The 18,380-nt window shown below is 33.0% G+C and overlaps 4 protein-coding genes across 5 annotated transcripts; 2 read left to right on the forward strand and 2 right to left on the reverse strand.

Annotated features, from left to right (window-relative positions):
• Nucleotides 1-9: 9 nt before the first annotated feature.
• On the reverse strand, nt 10-3,275 carry LOC105129431 (pleckstrin homology domain-containing family A member 8-like). The gene is made up of 7 exons (XM_011031492.1): nt 2,987-3,275; nt 2,735-2,885; nt 2,295-2,341; nt 1,971-2,101; nt 1,355-1,490; nt 699-830; nt 10-219 (listed from the first exon to the last, which is right to left on the reverse strand). Exons 2-7 carry the CDS (start codon nt 2,862-2,864, stop codon nt 184-186), a joined length of 612 nt encoding a protein of 203 aa, XP_011029794.1. The 5' UTR covers nt 2,865-2,885; nt 2,987-3,275; the 3' UTR covers nt 10-183.
• Nucleotides 3,276-5,972: 2,697 nt separating this feature from the next.
• LOC105129433 (dCTP pyrophosphatase 1-like) lies at nt 5,973-7,644 on the reverse strand. Of its 2 annotated transcripts, XM_011031503.1 has the most exons (3): nt 7,454-7,644; nt 7,085-7,291; nt 5,973-6,302 (listed from the first exon to the last, which is right to left on the reverse strand). In XM_011031503.1, exons 2-3 carry the CDS (start codon nt 7,229-7,231, stop codon nt 6,078-6,080), a joined length of 372 nt encoding a protein of 123 aa, XP_011029805.1. In that variant the 5' UTR covers nt 7,232-7,291; nt 7,454-7,644; the 3' UTR covers nt 5,973-6,077. The 2 variants fall into 2 exon arrangements, with proteins under 2 accessions (XP_011029805.1, XP_011029804.1); XM_011031502.1 differs by lacking the exon at nt 7,454-7,644 and having other exon boundaries at nt 7,085-7,398.
• A 3,525-nt stretch (nt 7,645-11,169) lies between these two features.
• LOC105129434 (60S ribosomal protein L14-1) lies at nt 11,170-12,983 on the forward strand. The gene is made up of 5 exons (XM_011031504.1): nt 11,170-11,283; nt 11,379-11,480; nt 12,017-12,146; nt 12,236-12,348; nt 12,669-12,983. The coding sequence occupies exons 1-5, from the start codon at nt 11,281-11,283 to the stop codon at nt 12,723-12,725; spliced, it is 405 nt and encodes a 134-aa protein (XP_011029806.1). The 5' UTR covers nt 11,170-11,280; the 3' UTR covers nt 12,726-12,983.
• A 2,589-nt stretch (nt 12,984-15,572) lies between these two features.
• LOC105129436 (putative protein phosphatase 2C-like protein 44) lies at nt 15,573-18,232 on the forward strand. The gene is made up of 5 exons (XM_011031506.1): nt 15,573-15,856; nt 16,358-16,642; nt 17,024-17,282; nt 17,633-17,766; nt 17,861-18,232. Exons 1-5 carry the CDS (start codon nt 15,782-15,784, stop codon nt 17,996-17,998), a joined length of 891 nt encoding a protein of 296 aa, XP_011029808.1. The 5' UTR covers nt 15,573-15,781; the 3' UTR covers nt 17,999-18,232.
• The last annotated feature ends 148 nt before the right edge of the window (nt 18,233-18,380 follow it).

An 18,380-nucleotide genomic window follows, 5' to 3' on the forward strand; every position in this document is an offset into this window, starting at 1 on the left:
CAGAGAGCAAAGACTAAATAAAAAAATTGAAGTTATCATAACACATGTTGAACAGAAGAGTTGAATGGAAGAGTAAATAGCTGTATAATTTGAAGTAGCTCTAGCGTCTAAAGTTTTTGAAGCTAAATCAACGGGAGAAAAGGTAACCAAAGCCACTGCCAGTCATCAGAAGGATCTCCTCAATTATAAAGCTTTCATATTATCCAGACCAACACTAGCCTGCATCAACAAAATAGAATTGGTGAGAAAACAAGTATAAAGTGACATTACACAACAATGTTGCTCCTACAACAAAAAAATCTCCACTAGCCCACTAGACTTTCTGGCCCTTCCTTCAAACCTCCCAAATTCCCTAGTTTCAGAGTGTATTAGGTTCCTTTATGCTGAGTACATGCCACATATGGAATCTAGCATAGTTGATTCCACTTGCCATCCTTTCTTATTATACTGGTAATGCTGTAGCTTACAACTTAGGCACGAAAAGGAAAGCAAGGAACAGACACTGACATAGATTTGGGATATCGCACAAAGAAAAAAAAAACAGTAAATTTGGTTGACATTTCATACTTCATTATTGGCATTTTAATTTGGCCCCTTGATCCAAATTGTCAAATGTGAAGTATACTATCCTTAGATTAAGCAGTTACAAAGATATTGGGTATCACTGACCATGCAATTCAGTTACAGAAACACCTTACCAGGAACTTGTGATTCTCTTCAAGAAATGGAGGAAAGGTTGAACAGAATTGCTCCATGTCAGCAGCAACATTGCCTGGGCCAGAAATTACTTCCATGAACTTCTTCCTGTCTGGAACAAGCTTTATGACAACCTGTAATCCAGCATGAAATACGCCAAGGAGTCTCAAAAAGTCATTCAGATAACACAGCACTAGTCTTAGCTATGATGCATAGCATATAGTTAATATTCTAGTAATGCTGGAGGGAGTAAAATGGCATTCCCATTTATTGATTAAACTTCTGCGGTATGGGGACTACGGTATCCTTGCATAGCTACTGCAGTCCATTCCTTTTTCTAATCAAATCCTTGTCATCAATACAACCAGACTTCATGTGAGTTTGCACTTAAATACATAAACTGAAGGGGGGAAAAGTGAAGAATGGAGGAAGCCAGGTTTAAAGATATGAGAGAATACACGAAAGCAGTACAGTAAATTTACAGGAAGAATTCATAAAATTTCTAAAACTCAGGGACGTGAATGGAATAATTTTCAAAAACACAATTTGAAAGCATCAAATTAATTCAGAGATTCAATGGGAAGCAAGACACATTGCATACAAATTCCACTAATATAACCGAAATATTAGATTGAATTGAATAGATCAAAGACATTACAGTAGAATATGAACTAGCAACCCAGCCATGAAATTTCTTCAGTGTCTTGCCATATGAATCTGTACAGGCTTGTGACATTGTCCAATCTGGGTGTGCAAGTAAATTCAGGAACAGTTGCACAAGGAAATCCATTGCTCTAAGGACATGCAAGAGTGATAAAACACGTTAGAGCATAAAATTGTAAATTCCTTAATCTTAAGAGGATAGGCAATGACTGTCAGTCACAAAGTGTAAATAAGATTTTTTTCAAGTTTGCCAAGATTCTTATCTAGTGAAGAATCAAAGCCTAAAATTATCTGCTTTTATCCTATTACTTGTTCTGCGTTTCATCTTGCATGCCTTTCATAACTTGAAAACTATGCACTGAGGCTGTTCCATTGGGACATGTTCAAAAATCTAATGTGACGTGGTTTGAATAAAATAAGATAAATAAAGCCTCAAAATATCTTTATCCTCAATAACTCTCTTGCACCAAACTTTGCAATGATCAACATGCCCAAAATTTCTCACACTGGAAAATTAAAGAAAAACAATCTCTCCATCATACCAAAATGGCATGCAAATCACAACCTAAGATACAAAACAAAATATGTTTCCAAGGTTCTGCAGCATGTACCTGGTTAACCAAAGAAGACAATTGGTACAACTGGAAGATCCTTTGGCTGTTTTAGCATCAACCTCCTCTTGAATCATAGTGTATAAGTGGTTGTATTTAGACGGATCAGACAAATACTTGTTTTCCAATCTCTACAAGTAAAAACCTAGAGTCAATATTAGACGAGGAAAAAAAGCCAAATCACATTCCAAACGTGATAAAGAAAATACAATGTATCATCTGCACAGTACTCAAATGCCCATCATGGGCAATGTTATAAAAAAAAGGTGCAGATAACATAAGTAATATAAGCAAGTAAGCAGATAGGAAGAAATAATCCCTTACCGTACCGATATCAGATTTTAGAAGGGTCATGGCAGCTCCAAACTTATCTGTCATCAGAAGTACTACAAGAGTTCAATTTGCAACCAAGCATCTAGTAGTAGTTGAATAATGCAAGAAGATATGATAATCCAGAAGACTAATAAAATAAAATAAAATCATTACAGTGAAGAATCTCATATAAGTGCCTGTTTGGCGTTTGGCATAACTTACAAAATGACAAGTCAAAAATTATTTCTAACAAAAACATATTTATCATTTTTCTATGAGTAAAAAGAGTTGATGTAAATCATTTTTTTGCATAATATACTTCCATCTAAACTTATTTTTGTCAGGGGTTATTTTTTTTTTAAAAAAAGTAATGCCAAACAGACTCTTAAAGCTTTTAGTTTGGTAATGCGGTGGGCAACCACCATACTGAAGAGAAGAGAAGCAGAACGGACCGATAACAGGCAAAATCAATTTGCAGACATCCAAGAAAGGTTTAGTGAGCATTTCTCCGTGATCAGATTTGACGAGCTTCATTCCTTCCAATGATGGTGTAAACACAGTTCCTAGACCATCAGCCCCCATTGTCTATTTCACTGCAACAACCTTTTCGTACAAAAAAAGAAGAGGAAAAGAGAGTTTGAAATCTGAATAAAAAATTGAAGAAATATGCAGTAATCTAAGATTTGAATTTTAATCAGATCTACCGGCAATTTCAGTATCGGTACAAGAACAGGAAGGGAAAAGATGTAGGTGTGACTGGATTGGGTTGGAATTGATTTTTAAGGGAAAGGAGATGCCGCAGAATCTGATAGTAGAATCATTTGATAAAGCGATGATCGCCTTTGATATTTTAGAAGATAAAGGAAAAAAGAGGAGAAAGTTCGGTGGAGTCGGTTGGTCGCTTTCACGTTTCGAAACCGAGGCGTGTTATTTTCAAAAGTTTGCTGGCTTCGGAGCGGCTGATCAACTCCGATGAAGATGACTCACCATCGTCAAGGACAGGCCTAATAGAATTAAAGCCTAGCAACTATACTGATTGCTTGGCTCTTTGTTATTTGTCAGAGGATATAATCATACAAACTTAGCCAAGTGTTCTTGCATTGTGACTTGTGAGATATCCACGGGCATGGGAACACCTTCCAATCTGATCATTTAGATATTTTGTGTTATTACTAGGAGTATTTAAAAAAAAAAAAAAAAACTTAAAGCAACATGAAGAAAAATAAAAGAAATGACTTTTAAGAAAAGAAAATATTTTTGAAAAAGGGAAATAAATAAATTAGAATCCATAGCTAAATTTTAACATGATTTTATAATAGATATTTAATTTAATTTGAAAATTAATTTCAAAAAATATATATATATAACTTTTATGCGAGTCAAAAATTAAAAAAAATAAATTAATTTACAAAAATTATATAAAACTGAAGCCAGGTCTTTCGCCTGTTACCTTTGGAGTAAGCTATCCACACCCGCTTGAGCAATATCAGCTCAGTAGCTGAACCAGCCCTTTAGAGGGTCCTGTAATATTTGTATTATTTTGGTCCGGTTGGGTTGTACTGCAAAAAATTGTTCTTGAATAGTTTTGGCCATAAGTATTCGACTGGTTTCCTAGCCCGGCTACACTGGATATTAGATTAATTTTTTAAAATAAATATCTAAGTTTAGAAGATTTTTATGATATTATTATCAAACTTAATATAATATAACAAGTTAATTTTAAAAAAATTAACTTAATTTTTATTTAACTTGAATTTCGAATAAAATCATATAAAAATTATTTATACATGATTTAGTTAACTTGATGAATTTAAAATAATCTGAATAACCAATAAAAAAATATAGTTTTATATTAAAAAATATTTTAAAATGATATTTTTCTTGTTAATATCAAGACATTGATATATTAAATTGACTCGGACTTCTAAGCTTAGTAGGTCAGACTTTCAACAAAATGCAAGCCTTGATTTTTTTTATAATATTATTAAATTTGAAATAGCAGGTTAATTTTAAAAACTCCCAACTTAATTATTTTTCTTGTTTGTGTTTCAAATAAAATCATGTAAGATGTTATTCAATTAATTTGATAAGTTTAATAACAATATGAATAACCAATAAAGAATATAATTTGACCCTAAAAAACATTTTAAGATGACTTTTTTTTTAATATTAAGACAATAATATATTAAATTGATTTGGATTTCTAGATTTAGTTGGTCAAAACTCGTAACCTAGATTATGGTCTCCACAAGATTTAACATCTTTGTTTTCTTAAGTTATTTTTTATCTAATGATATGATAACAAATAAAAAATAAAGCTCACAAAACCACATTATTCAGGATTTTTTTAAAAAGAGAACAATATATAAAAAAAGAACATCAACTCTTGTTAACTTTTTAAATTTGCGATTCGAGTCATTAGATAAAAAATATTGTATTTGAAAAAATCAAGAAATCCAATCCCAAAAAAATAAAAATTTGAAAAATGAAATCATTAAAAAAATATACAAAAATATTCAAAATAAAAAAAGGGTTAAAATAAAAATTAAAAATGAATTAAAAGGCAGCAATAAGTTTTCAAATTGAAAGTTAAATTGAAAAAAAAAAACATTAACAAAAGGATAAAAAAAATTAAAAGAATCATGATAAAATTATATATATAAAAATAACACACCATTAATTTGGATTTCATAGTAAAATTAAAAATCAATAAAAGTTTTATAAAAAAAATAAAGGTAAAAAAATTAAAAATAAAAAAATATGGATCAAATTGAAAGAAATAATACATGATAACTTGAGATTAAATAATAAAATTGAAAATAAATAAAATTTTATAAAAGAACCTATAAAAAAATAGAAATCAAATAATAAGGATTTTATTGGAAATAATAAAAAAAGAACAAACCTTTTTTTTAGGAGAAGAGAGAAAAGAATAGAAAATAAAAAAATACCAATAAAAAACAAATTACTCCACTTCTATCGGTATGTGAATAGAATGCGATAGTCGATCTAAGGATCTAATAACAAGTGGAAGGGCAACTTTAGTTATGGAGAGGTATGATATGTATCATTCGAAATACATTATACATCACACGTATCAATATATTTTTAAATTAAAAAATTAATTTAGTAAACTTAAGAGATAAAAGTGTCCTCGATGATCCTAGATTTCACAAAACAAAAATTAATTTAGTAAACTTAAGAGATAAAAGTGCTCTCGATGATCCTAGATTTCACAAAAAAAAAAAACTTATTTAAAAAGATCAAAATGACCATTTATGCATGCCTTAATTTTTTTTATTCCAAGGGCTAATTTACTATTTTATTGTATTTAAAAAAGAAAAAGACCAAAACAACCTTCTTAGCCGGTTTTAAAATTTTTAATGTGGAGAGTAATTAAATTATTTTACTGCACTAAAAAGGTTAAAAACATAATTATACCCTTGCCTGAAAAAGAATAAATTATCTCCAAATAAAACACAAATAATTTTATTTTATTTTTGGATAGAGCAAAGATATTCTTCCAATTAAACCAGGCGGGTAACCTGGCAAAAAAGCGTGGCTGTAGCAAAAGGCATAAATACTTCAGATATTACCCAGGCCACCAAAAACGGAGCAAAACCGGACCCCCAAAGCCACAGGAGCTCAATTGTGTTTTGCAGCCTATCAACTATCCAATCCCCAAAACAGTAAACAAAAAGGGTAAGTCTATAACATAGTCTCCACAAGGATTCCAACAAAATGTTTGTTTCAAGCTCACAAAGCAAAACTACAGAGTTAAATCAAACTGCTATTTCAGCAGGCCTTGGGCGGGTATTTGATAGCATTCTTTACAATTTTTCTGGTGGCAGCATCACCAAGATCAACCCCACAAATATCAGCCAGCCTGATGAGGTAGAGCAAGACATCAGATAGCTCTTCTGCTAGATGCTCCTTGTCGGATTCCTCCCAATTTGGCAACCCCTTGTCAACCTCTCCTTTCCACTGGAATATCTCCGATAGCTCTCCTACCTCACCAACCTACACATCAAATACCAGAGGGGAAAAGGGAATCAATCAAATATTAGATGGTGTAAAAACTCAGTCCATCATCGGGAAGATTTTAGCCAATAATAACCCATGTATATTGTCACCATCACAGCTACAAGACATAAAGAAGCATATTTATACACCCTTTATTAGCCAGGGGTTCAAGCTTCACAGATGGAAAGACAAGGGCACCTTCAGAAATTCCTCAAGTACAATTCCAAACTTGAGCAATTTGACTGAAGGGATTCCTCTGCCCGCCACCGCCACCCCCCCACCCCCCCCACAACACCTTATTCTGCCATAAAATTGGTGACTGAAATCGTCTCAAGTAGCCATTGGAACCTCCTTCCTTCAGCCTCATATTTGTTCTGTTAACAGTCTTTGTGGAACGTCTTTCTGAAATTATGAAATAAAACACAGTTTGTGACAGGAAAAAAAATAAATCTCACACAGTAAATCCCCAACCAATTTGTGAATCCTTTCGTCCTGCTCAAAAAAATAAAGTTTTTCGTGGTTAATGATGTCCTTCCCGTCAGTGACTTGTCACGTTTCGGCTTTGACATAGACGATTAAACTAGAAGAAAAGTTGTCTCCAGATTCAACTGATCATCTTAATAAATTGAAAACATTGATCAAACGAACATATCGAGAGAGCCATACTGCCATACACAGGGACATTCAACTATGTAGCAAAGAAGAAACATTGCATGGCACATACGTAAAAGATCTCCACATGATTACTCTGAACAAATTTAAGAAAGATAGGGCATTACCATTGCAAGAAGAAGATTCCTTGGACTATGGTACTTCTCCCAATCTCTGGCCTTGGCAAATTCCTCTAGTTTCTTTGCAAGGTCCTTAAGACTAATGTCCACTACCCTCTGATCTTCTGCAATAGTGACCTCTTCACCTTCTTCCATGTTTCAGCTCCTTCTGAGTATCTCTGCAGGTTAGAGGAGTTCTTATAGCCCTAAAAGAACAGGATATAAAAAAATAAATATTAGCAGTACACCATTTCTCAAGATATGTGTATCCTCTGCGAAAGTGAAAACGAAAAGAAAAGGACCGAAAGTAGGAAAAATGCCTTCCTCATGGTTTATACATGAGATTCCTGGCAGTCCCCACCAAGCAAAATGACCAACTTCAGAATATTCCAATTAAACTATGACTAACTCATGCCTTACTATGTTTTGAGCAAAAGGGAAAATTGAGCTAACTATACTCGGATGCAAGGTTAAATTAATCAGCACGGTTGTCAGATAGCTTTCGGTGAGATTTCTATCTATATCAAATGAGAGGAATTTTGGGTGATTCAACACTCTTGTTTCAGGTGGCTAAATTAGTGTGATACACAAAAGCCCTATAAAACCTGCTACTCTTAGACAGGCATGCTTTACAATGGATTCCACATATGTAATCATGCTTTATTTGCCACTACTAAGTGCTTGCCCCACTATTTCTATAGCCTAGAGCCATATAATAGCCAGAGGTTCTTTCCATAACGAAGATGTGTAGCCCAATGAATGGCTATCATAGGAGAATATTCTTAAACCAATCTGCAGAGGCATGGCGCGTTCCCTTTTGGCACTGGCCTTTTGCCATTTGCTGGTAGAAGTTTGGAGTCTAAAAGATTATGCGTAAAGACTTAGAAATCTGAGTTAATTCTATTTTCTCATTCTCTCAAATAAGAACAGAGCGGAACGGCCATAAACTTTCCAGTCATAAGATAAGAGTCCAGCGTTGCTGAAAGTTTCCAACAACTTGCAACCTACTGTTAAAAATCTAGAAAGGAAACCAAGACTGAAAAGAAGCTAGAAACCATGTGAATACTTGTCCAGATCATTGATCTGTGAAACACTTTGGACAAGCAGCAAGGCCCTCCGCTACTAACAGTGTACACCGCATCAAACAAAACCATAAAAAGGTGAAGACATGTTTTGCATGAGCCATTGGTTATGTTTTTTCTGCTTGTGAATCCTCCAAGTAACCTTTCCATCATGCATCCTCCATGGATTGCAACGAAAAAAGCAAACCTTTTAGTTCATATTTATTTTTAAAAAATATTTTTTAAATTTTATTTATATTTATTTGTTATTACAAAAATTAATTAATAAAAAATATTTTTTAGTCAACGAAAAATTTTTTTTAATAAAAAAAATTTAACTTAATTTTCAAAAAAGTATTTTTTTTACTGTATTTGTTTTTTGAAAAGTGATTTTCGGAAAGTCATCTTCTAAACTTTTTGGTGTTTATTTGCCGCTAAAAAAGTTAGTCAACGAAAAATACTTTTCAGTCAAAAAAAAATTTGGCTTGGTTTTTAGAAAAATATTTTCCTGAAAAATTTAAACGAAAAACACTTTCTGGAAGTTATGAAAAATTTAGAAATGTCATTATTTGTTGATTTGATCCTTAAACTTTTTATTACTATATATATTTTATTTTAAATATTTATTTTTCAATTTCATCTCTTAAAATTTAATTTTTATATTAACCTTGGTCCTTATTTTTATAATTACTATTTGTTTTTTCCTTATTTTTTTATTGAAATTTTTTATTTATTAAATTTGGTCCTCATTCTTTTGATTATTACTTATTTTATTTGAAATAATTTATAAAATATTGATTCTTATTATTTTAATTTCTTCATCTTTTATTTTTTTTTTAAAAAAAATTAGATTTGATCTCTATTATTTTGATTAGTATTTATTTTATTTGAGATAATTTATGAAATTATATTTTTTTCAATTTCATTCTCATTTAATTATTAATTTGTAAGATTTATTCTTTATTATTTTAATAAATTTTTAAAAAATAAAATATTAATAAGTTATTTTCCAACTTATTTTTTATGATATAACCAAATACTAGAAACTGTTTTTTAACTTATTTTTTTATTATATTACTAAATATCATAAAATAATTTACTTTCCTAAATTTTACTAAATATCATAAAATAATTTACTTTCCTGAATTTTACTTTTTAAAAATTTATTTTTAAAAAAAATTATTTTTCGACAAACAATCAAGTTTAAGATAAAAGATTTTGCTAACTTCTTTTTTTCCAAGGAACGGGTGCTTATTTAATGAAGTAATAAAAAATTACCTTTCCAACAAGTAGTAGAATTAGGCATTTATGACATTGATGATCTGGCTCAATGAATCCAGTTCGTCAAAATTCTTATGATCATTGTACAGAAAGAACAAGACTGTCACATATAATTCTAATCAAATCTCTAAAAGCCATCGACAAATGATTAATTACAAAACGACCTTGAGATACTTCAACACGGAATGCACATTAAAAATCTAAAAGAAATAAGAAAAAAAAAGATTAGGATAAGAAAAAATTCCATCCGATTTGGCCTCATCGAGGAATAGAAGAATTACAAGCTAAAAGGGGAATCAATTCTTTTGACAGTTGATATAAACCAGCAGTTTAGCAGCCCTCAAAAAGTGCAAAACGCAACCGCTGAAGGGCATAATTCAAGTAGAATATAGATTTTAGATGCTCCTGAGATAAAGAAGATAAGACAGAAGCTAGGGATTCTTTTTTGGGATGAATGTAGAAGGTTCTGATATGTTACGTTGTGGTGGATTATCTCAGTGTTAGAATAATGAAAGAACTTACTTCAGTATTTCAATTGAACATGCCTATTTGGCAGAGACTTACATAGGGTGGGGGAGGCTGCTGACAGGTTAGGGTTCTGTTCCTATCTAGCTTAAGAAGACAGGGTATGGTCAGGGATAGAAAATGACTTGTGAATGTGCATCCATTGTCTAGTCTGCACACATTTCATGCCAAAACATGCCTTCATACCACGGAAATGCGTTCATTACAACCTGTGAAAGAAGTGTCTTAATGTTTTATATTTCTCATGTTTGGCCTGTCTGAAGAAATCTTGCTGTGTTAGAATATAATGATGCGATCGAAGGTGCCTTCTCCTCGCTGTTGCCATCAATGCTATGGTCAATGATCTAAACTAGTAAGGTTGAATCGTTGATGATTCACCATTGGCTTTTCTTTTAGTATGGATTTAGCTATATTAGACAGAGATTTGTAATGTCAGAGGCGCAAGTTATAAGAGCATCATCATTTTACCATCCTTCTAGGTTCTTAGATCTTGCTACAGCTATAAGTTTGTTCTTGTCACAGCAGCTTAAGGAGATGGCTTTTGTTCTTCTTTAAATAGTTGTTCTGAGTTATTTTCTTACAGGACACCCTTCCATCTAAACTTGTTTTTATTTTAAATTAATTATGAAAAATTAATTTTGAATTATGACTCCAAGTTAAGCATAAATCATGTAAAACACACTCGGAATTAATGGTTTCATGTTAGGCTGATGATCTAAGATTTCACTCGGTGCTAAGAGGACTTATTTAACATTGCTAGCTTATAATTTTAGCTTATAACCTAAAATTCAGTTTTAGAAAACATAAAAACTCAATAAAAATAAAATAAAATCTTCAAGATATGGATCAATTATCTAAAACAGGAAATTAAAAAAAAAAACCCTGAAAAAAATCAATCATAAAATTTTAAAACTACGGAAAATACCACCGGTATTAGTTTTTGATTTTTTATCCAATAATTTTTACTTATAATTCTTTAAAAAAAACAAGTTTCTTTTAGAAGATAAAAAAATAATTAAAAACTTAAAAGGGTACCACCAAAACAACTCGTAAAAAAAGGAGAAAAACAGAAAACACTCGTAACGAAGCCCAAAGTCACTAGCATTCTATGGCCTAATAATAGGTCCTGTCCGAATCCGCAGAACCTCATAAGACCCAATAGCTTTTACCAGCTCGGAACCAATCCGTAAAGCCAAATCCAAACCCTAAATGGGACGGCCCAAGATATTCTACAAAACTAAGTATATAAAAGGAAAAAAACCCTAACCCCTTGTCATTTCTGCATCTTCCTTAGCTCTCTCTTTGCTTTCACGGTCGCACACACCGCACGAACCGAACATGGTGAGCTTCTTCTCTCTTTCTCTTCAACTCTGCGACTCTCTCATGTCTCTCTTAATCTGACGGCAATTACTTCGTGTTTGTGATTCGGTCTGTAGCCTTTCAAGAGATACGTGGAGATCGGGAGGGTAGCTCTTGTCAACTATGGAAAAGAATACGGCAGGCTCGTTGTCATCGTCGATGTCATCGACCAGAACCGCGTACGTCTCTCTCTTTCTCTCTCATGTTTCTTAACTAATGCTTACTGCTTCTTTTGCTTCTATTTTTCCTGTTATTTTTTTTGGTCATGAAGAAACGATATAGAAATCGAAAATCGAGAAGCGTTTTGCTAGACTCATTCGAAAGGCATTTTTTTAAGGCCTAAGGAATCGAACATGGCATTAAAGAATACCCATTAAAAATTAGAGTTTGAAATGCATAACGGCATTGTAATAATTTTTTTAATGTATGCTGTTACTTCGTCTGTGCGTGATTGTTCTGTTTCTTGTAAGCGTTAGAGTTTGAATTTCTATGGAGCGTAGGATGTTTAAGATTAATGTAGATGGTCCAAGGAAAGCAGTGTTATGTATGTAATTTTTATTCAGAAGTTTACGTCTTTGACGGTGTTTAGTATTCATGAAATTGTTTAGGATGTGTGTTTAGTTTTTGACAAATGTCTTTTGGTTCTGTGATTTTTTGTTCAGACGTCGGATTGGTCACCTAACATTGATTGCAATTGTATGTCTTTTATTTACAGGCTCTAGTTGATGCCCCGGATATGGTGAGGAGCCAAATGAACTTCAAGAGGCTTTCACTTACCGATATTAAGATTGAGATCAACCGGGTTCCAAAGAAGAAGGCTTTGATTGAAGCTATGGAGAAGGCTGGTATGGACAATAATTTTGCTGAAATTTGAGGGTCATGTGTGCTCTTAATACCTACTATTCATTGAATTGTGTTGTTTCTGTGATGATAGATGTTAAGAACAAGTGGGAGAAAAGCTCCTGGGGCAGAAGGCTGATTGTCCAGCAGAGAAGGGCAGCTCTCAATGACTTTGATAGGTTCAAGTTGATGTTGGCTAAGATCAAGGTTGGTGATGGTGCTTTAAATGATTGTTTCTTGAAATATCACAATGCTTTACTTTCCAAATCGATTCTCCTAGCTTAATTTTACTAGGTTTGAATTATATTAAGAACTTCTGATTCTATTGTTTGATATTAAGTTCTTTGTTCACTTTGGATAAATTTATTGTCGTTGGCTCTGTGCTTTCAGCTTCTTTTGCATGATTTTGTAATAATGTTTATTGTCGTTGGCTCTGTGCTTTCAGCAAAGTTCTTTTTCATGATTTTGTAATTTCGATACTTTCTTTCTTTCTGAATCAAATATAATCTTGTTATATGCACTTGCAGAGGGGTGGATTGATCAGGCAAGAACTTGCAAAGTTGAAGAAAGAAAATGCTGCTTAAGAGTTACCTGTTTAGAGACTTCAAATTTTGTTATCAATATGATACCAAGTTTTACCGGGATGTTTTTCAGTTGGTTTCCTGTTGACTCCCAGATTAAGAGCAGTTTCTATACATTTAAGATTTTGTGGTCAATTTTATCATGCTACCTTATTTATATTTTGTGATCTTCTTGCTATTTTTTTTTTTGCTTTGAAAATTGTGGGTTCTCCTCAAGTCACTATTACTTGGCCAGCATTAAGTTGTCACGATTTACTTGCATTCTGCATTGTGCTGCTACTTAATGGATCAAAAAACACATTATGCCGGTACCCTTCATCGATCAAAAACATCCCGCTCTATTTATTTGTTATTAAATATGATTTCTATCAAGTGCACTGTTAATTTTATAACCTTTGGTTATTTTTGTTATCAATTTTCTATTGGACTAGTTCATTATATCACCCATGCATTGGTAAAAAAAATTTCAGTTTCACCCTTGTGTTTTTATGTTTAATCTCGATGCGTGTTATCTGAGTTTTATCAAGATCATCTAACAGATGGTCTCATAAAATATCAATAGCATCTAAATGTTCCAAATGTCGATTCCCCAATCAGCCTCTTCCCATTTTCAAGCTTGACTGCGTTTGGTTTATCTGAAATTATGGCTCTTACTACTCGAACAGTACTATCACCTCGAAATTATGGCTCCTGCTAGTTGAACATTTCAATCTCACTCTTTATGCTTAATTTTATCAGGAGATCGACGCATCTTCATAACAGCAAAGGCTGTTGTGTTAATTTTACATGTTGAAATAATCTCCAGTATCGTTGGGTGATTACTTAAGTACATTATCAGACCCCTCAGATTCAGCAATATTTTCGCCATCACCAGTTTGTGCAGCAATAAAATCAGATGCAGCAGAATCAACAATGGAATGTGTTGTCTCCCGACTAGTTTTCTTGTGACCATGAGGATTTCCGAGCATTCGATCCTTAAGATTAGCTAGGATCCTTTTCAAAGAACACCATGATCCATAACTTCAGCCCGTTTGAAAACCCTTGAATCCGTGGTTTTAAAAAAATTAATTTTTTTAAAAAATTTTATATGTTTTTAGTATTTTTAAATCATTTTAATATGTTGATATCAAAAATAATTTTTAAAAATAAAATAAAAATTATCTTAATATATTTTTAAATAAAAAACTCTTCCACTTGAACTAAACTTTCTGTCACTTTTGGCGAGACCTTCAGATGCATTTACATGGCGGAAGATCATTGATCTTTGAACTAGCTGGGAAAAAAATGCATTTTTACTGAATACAATAGCATCAGATGAAAATTAATGTAATATAAGCCGACATTGTGTAATATAAGCCTGCACAAGGAAGTAATATGGGATCCTGTTCATCTAGGTTTAGTTCTGTTGACCTGCCTGCCATTCCCTGTTATCTTTCTTCCTTTACTTTTAAAACCAAAGTAATTATATTCATTAACAAGCCCAAAAACATATAAGGCCTGGATCAACCTACACAGTCCATGGATAGCTTTTATACAGAAATATAAGAATGCTCAGCCCAAAAATCACATTCAAACCCACAATTTTATTTTTTTTGTTTTAAAAGTGTTATTTTTAATAAATTTTAAAAAATAAAAAAATATTATTTTAATATATTACAGAAAAAAAACTAATTTAAAAAATAATTTCTACCATAACATTAAAGAAAATAAAAACAGAGGAAGGCATTATCAAAAGGAGAAATCTTTGAATTCATCGTCATCCTTACCCGTTTATGTTTTCAAAAGCGTTATCATATCATAATTTAATATTTTCATATACTAGAAAATGGTCGCAAACTTGAAGCCAAATGATGCTTTGATGTGTATGTTACCACTTCTATTTTCTTAAGCCAACGTCATTTATGACAAGAAGAAGATTCATTCAGCAATAAATTATAATTTAAAGTCTTTTTATTTTCCCTAATTCATAAAAATATAATGAATATCAATCCTTATAAAGATGAATGAAGATTTTTCCAAATATATATGACATGAAAAAAATATTATTATTGGTAAAATATTTAGGAGTTGTTTGGAATTGTGGTGTATGAGTAGTTTTTAAAATAAATTTTTGCTCTAAAATATATTAAAATAATTTTTTTAATTTTTAATATCAATACATTAAAATTATAAAAAAAATATTAAATTAATATTTTTAAATAAAAAATACTTTTTAAAAAATATTAAAAAAAACATAAGCTGAAGTTATGCGGTTTACCCATTGTTCTGACCGTCGAAGACGATTGCCGGCAAGCAGAGGCACGAATTGCCTTATTTTACCAATAGGTTAGGTCGCTCAAGACAAGATTGTTTTTTGCCATTTCCTTCATCACTTGCTTAATATTTCAAAATGAAATTGTTTTATCTTTTTTTTTAAATAAATAAGGCTATTTGAACAAAATAAATTATAAATTTAACATAATGTTATTTTAAATCTTTTTTTTTTCAAAAAAAAAAACTTGAAACCAATTCAGTTATGTATATCCCCTGAGGTTTTGATCATACTAGCTAAATTATTGAAATTTAAATAGTTAATAGTTTGAAAATAAATATAACTCGAAATAAGTATTTAATCAGAGAGTGCCAAACGAATTTGATGACCATTTATGATAAAACTGAACAAGAGTCGCACATGTGACTATTATTATGTGTTCAACAAGGCATTTAACGAAAATGGCAGAAAGTAGAAACCGACTGTAATAAGCCTTAATTTTCTTCAACAGATAAAATAAAAACCCTTAAATTTCCCATTTAATACAGTGACCAACAAAGAGCACTTCTTGATAATAGTCTTTTAAACCTTGAGACCTTAGATTGACTTCAAACTTCTCTTTTGATTCATTTTCAAAGCATACACCAAAGCTTTCTTCTGCCAAGCACGACTGGCTCCTTCCCTTCCTCTACCCCTCTCCCCAACCCCGCTTCCCTCTTTCTTGTAATTTTCCAAAACCATTCCCTTTTGATTTGCTTATAGTATACGTGTATATATCTTGGCCTTCAAATACTACGTGTTCAAGGGTATGCATAAAGCAGTCTCTATCATCAGTTTTCCAGGGAGAAACATGGGACTCAAAGATCTTCATCGAAAGCTCAAGGTATGCCTACAGGTTTCATGGTGGTCTATTCGTAATTCTTGACGTTCAAAAGGTAGTGAGAAGTGAACAGCGGAATTGAATTCTTGATTGCTTTTAAGTTTTTATACGTCCAACATGCTGTGTATGGTTCTCATCTTGATTCATTTTTCACTTTCTGAGGATCATATTCAACTGGGCAGGGTAGTCTTCTTATCTCGAGTTCTTGAACAATCAGATTAAGATCGAGTTGATCATTTTTATTGTGTTTATGGCTACAATTCTACAAGAAATCAGTATCAAACAATAAAAACGATTCAGGAACTGCTATGATCATAATCCTTAAATATTTGCTTGTATAACAATGATTCATGTATTTCTACGATTTTGAAACTGTCAAGGAAAGGCCCTGTGAAGTTCAAAAGCAATTTTTTGGTACTGGGAGACTTGAGATTTTGGAGTTTGCCATTGAAAGTCAAGTTGTGTGGAATGGTCGTTTCATTAACGCGCTTGTTAAAATTTCAGGCATTTCGGCTAAAACGCTCTCTTATTGGAAATTGGCGCAAGAAAAGAACGGCTAGCATGGCAAAGAAGGCTTCATGGATGATGCCAATAACGCATGGATATCATGTCGTGGAGGATCAGTCGTTTAAAGGTGGTGCAGTTGAGTCAGACTCTGACTCTGTAGTGGTTCAAAGAGAGCAAATAGCGGAGCTGGAGTTATGGTATTTCGGAATTTCCGATGCACAAATTGGACATGGAGTCAGCAACTATCTGCAATCTCACCTGTTTTATAGGAACCCCAGCGAGGTAATCAAGATGACATCCAATGCTTGCTCATTCTCATGCTTTCTTTCATGCGCACAAATATCATAGTACGACAAAATGACGAGTAACACTGAAAAAAAGTTGTGATCACTGACTTGGAAATTATGCTAATGCATTGACCTTCACAGCTGAAATCATGCCCAAATGAAAAGGTGCAGGTCATTTAGCTGTGCAGTAGCATACAAGGCAAAAAAGCATGGAAACTTCTCGTTTACAATTTTGTTACTGAAGAAAGTCAACTAATGAACCTGCAAGCAGAACCATTATGCATGTAACTGTGATCATTAAAGAACATTTAAGATGTACTTGTTTCACTTTCAAGTCTTTGTCTATAGCTATGTGACATTACAAGATGGCTTGCAGTCTCAGATAACGACAAAGAGCAAGGAGATGATGAGAAAAGCGTTTCTTGCTGCAAGAGCAAAGATCAGGGAGACACAGAAGCCAGTTGAGGCATTGAAAGCAGGCGCGGCATCTGTTATGGTGATCAACAGAGAGAAGCTTGTGACAGCTAACATGGGTGACTTCAGAGTTGTAGTGTGCAGAGACGGCGTGGCTCATCAGATGAAAAGCAAGCACCAGCAAACAGCCAGAAGGCATTGGTCTCGCAGGCTCTTTTCCGGTACGGAGCACTCCTTACTCCAGTCTTTTTCCAACTAAAGTGGATGTATATGCTATTAAATTCTGATCAGACAGCGTAACCCAAACGTTTTTAAGAATTTCTTTAAAAAAAAAGTACAACGCCTGATAGGATCAACGATATTTGCTGGAGTGATGCGGAAAACTTTAATAAGCTGCGCACTCTACATTGTTTCACCTGAAAGTTACAGAAGGGTTTTTGGTCATCCAGAAAAAAAATTAAAAAAAAACGGAAAATTAATGACATGGGCGTCTACATGCAATAGAAAAGCAATCTAACAGTTATATATATACCTCCGTGATCTGATACCCGGTGCTATTTTGTTCATCCAGGACGCATGTTATCGTGGAAATCCAGCGATGCAGCAAGCACCAAGAAATCGAAAGGCTCCGAGCTTGCTGTTAGCGCTGAAAGGATTGACTCTGATACTGAGTTTGTCATCATAGCAAGCACAGGCATATGGGAGGTTAGATACATCTAATTACCGTCACATACACTCCATCTGCCCTAATAATTATCGTACAATTAGAGACATTCGCTTAACTTTGATATTTATCCAGACTATGAATAATCAAGAAGCAGTGCATCTCATCGGGCACTTGGAGGATCCCCAAGAGGCTGCCGAGTGCTTGGCGAAGGAGGCTTTAACTAGAATGAGCAAAAGCAACATTTCATGCATTGTTATTCGCTTTGATTAAAACATGTGTTTTCTCCAGAATCTTGATCTGGCAGGCACATATGCAGCGCGAACTCTTGGAAGCAATAGGAAAATAAAAAATTTTCAATGATAGAAAATCACCGTTTCAGCTTTGTATGATAACACAATAGGCTCCTTGTCATTTTCCATTCGACATGGCAGAAGCATGCGATTGACAGTTGTAATTTATAATTTCACTATCGAAGAATTTATACTTCGAAGTTTTTTTTTTTTTTCAGCTAAAATGTGACAACATTAGATTTCCACTTTGATTCAGTTAAGGAAAATTTTAACTTTACTAACAAAAGTAGCCAGATGCCAACAGTAAGCAGATTCCACAGAAGTTTTGGTGCTAGTGCCTATAGCAACAAGTGATTGGATAC

This window comes from Populus euphratica, unplaced genomic scaffold (genome assembly GCF_000495115.2).
Source record: "Populus euphratica unplaced genomic scaffold, PopEup_1.0 scaffold18.1, whole genome shotgun sequence".
Classification (NCBI taxonomy): Eukaryota; Viridiplantae; Streptophyta; class Magnoliopsida; order Malpighiales; family Salicaceae; genus Populus; species Populus euphratica.

Excerpts from the sequence above, each read along its gene's own strand:
- LOC105129431 (XM_011031492.1), bottom strand. The coding sequence starts at position 2,864 with ATGGGGGCTGATGGTCTAGGAACTGTGTTTACACCATCATTGGAAGGA. Across the intron at positions 1,491-1,970 it reads TGTCTTCTTTGGTTAACCAG|AGCAATGGATTTCCTTGTGC; the intron begins GTACATGCTGCA and ends GCATGTCCTTAG. Across the intron at positions 831-1,354 it reads TTGCTAGTTCATATTCTACT|GTTGTCATAAAGCTTGTTCC; the intron begins GTAATGTCTTTG and ends GCTGGATTACAG.
- LOC105129433 (XM_011031503.1), bottom strand. The coding sequence starts at position 7,231 with ATGGAAGAAGGTGAAGAGGTCACTATTGCAGAAGATCAGAGGGTAGTG. Across the intron at positions 6,303-7,084 it reads GGAATCTTCTTCTTGCAATG|GTTGGTGAGGTAGGAGAGCT; the intron begins GTAATGCCCTAT and ends TTTGATGTGTAG.
- LOC105129434 (XM_011031504.1), top strand. Across the intron at positions 12,147-12,235 it reads TGAAGCTATGGAGAAGGCTG|ATGTTAAGAACAAGTGGGAG; the intron begins GTATGGACAATA and ends CTGTGATGATAG. Across the intron at positions 12,349-12,668 it reads TGATGTTGGCTAAGATCAAG|AGGGGTGGATTGATCAGGCA; the intron begins GTTGGTGATGGT and ends ATGCACTTGCAG.
- LOC105129436 (XM_011031506.1), top strand. The coding sequence starts at position 15,782 with ATGCATAAAGCAGTCTCTATCATCAGTTTTCCAGGGAGAAACATGGGA. Across the intron at positions 16,643-17,023 it reads TTTATAGGAACCCCAGCGAG|TCTCAGATAACGACAAAGAG; the intron begins GTAATCAAGATG and ends GATGGCTTGCAG. Across the intron at positions 17,283-17,632 it reads GTCTCGCAGGCTCTTTTCCG|GACGCATGTTATCGTGGAAA; the intron begins GTACGGAGCACT and ends TTGTTCATCCAG.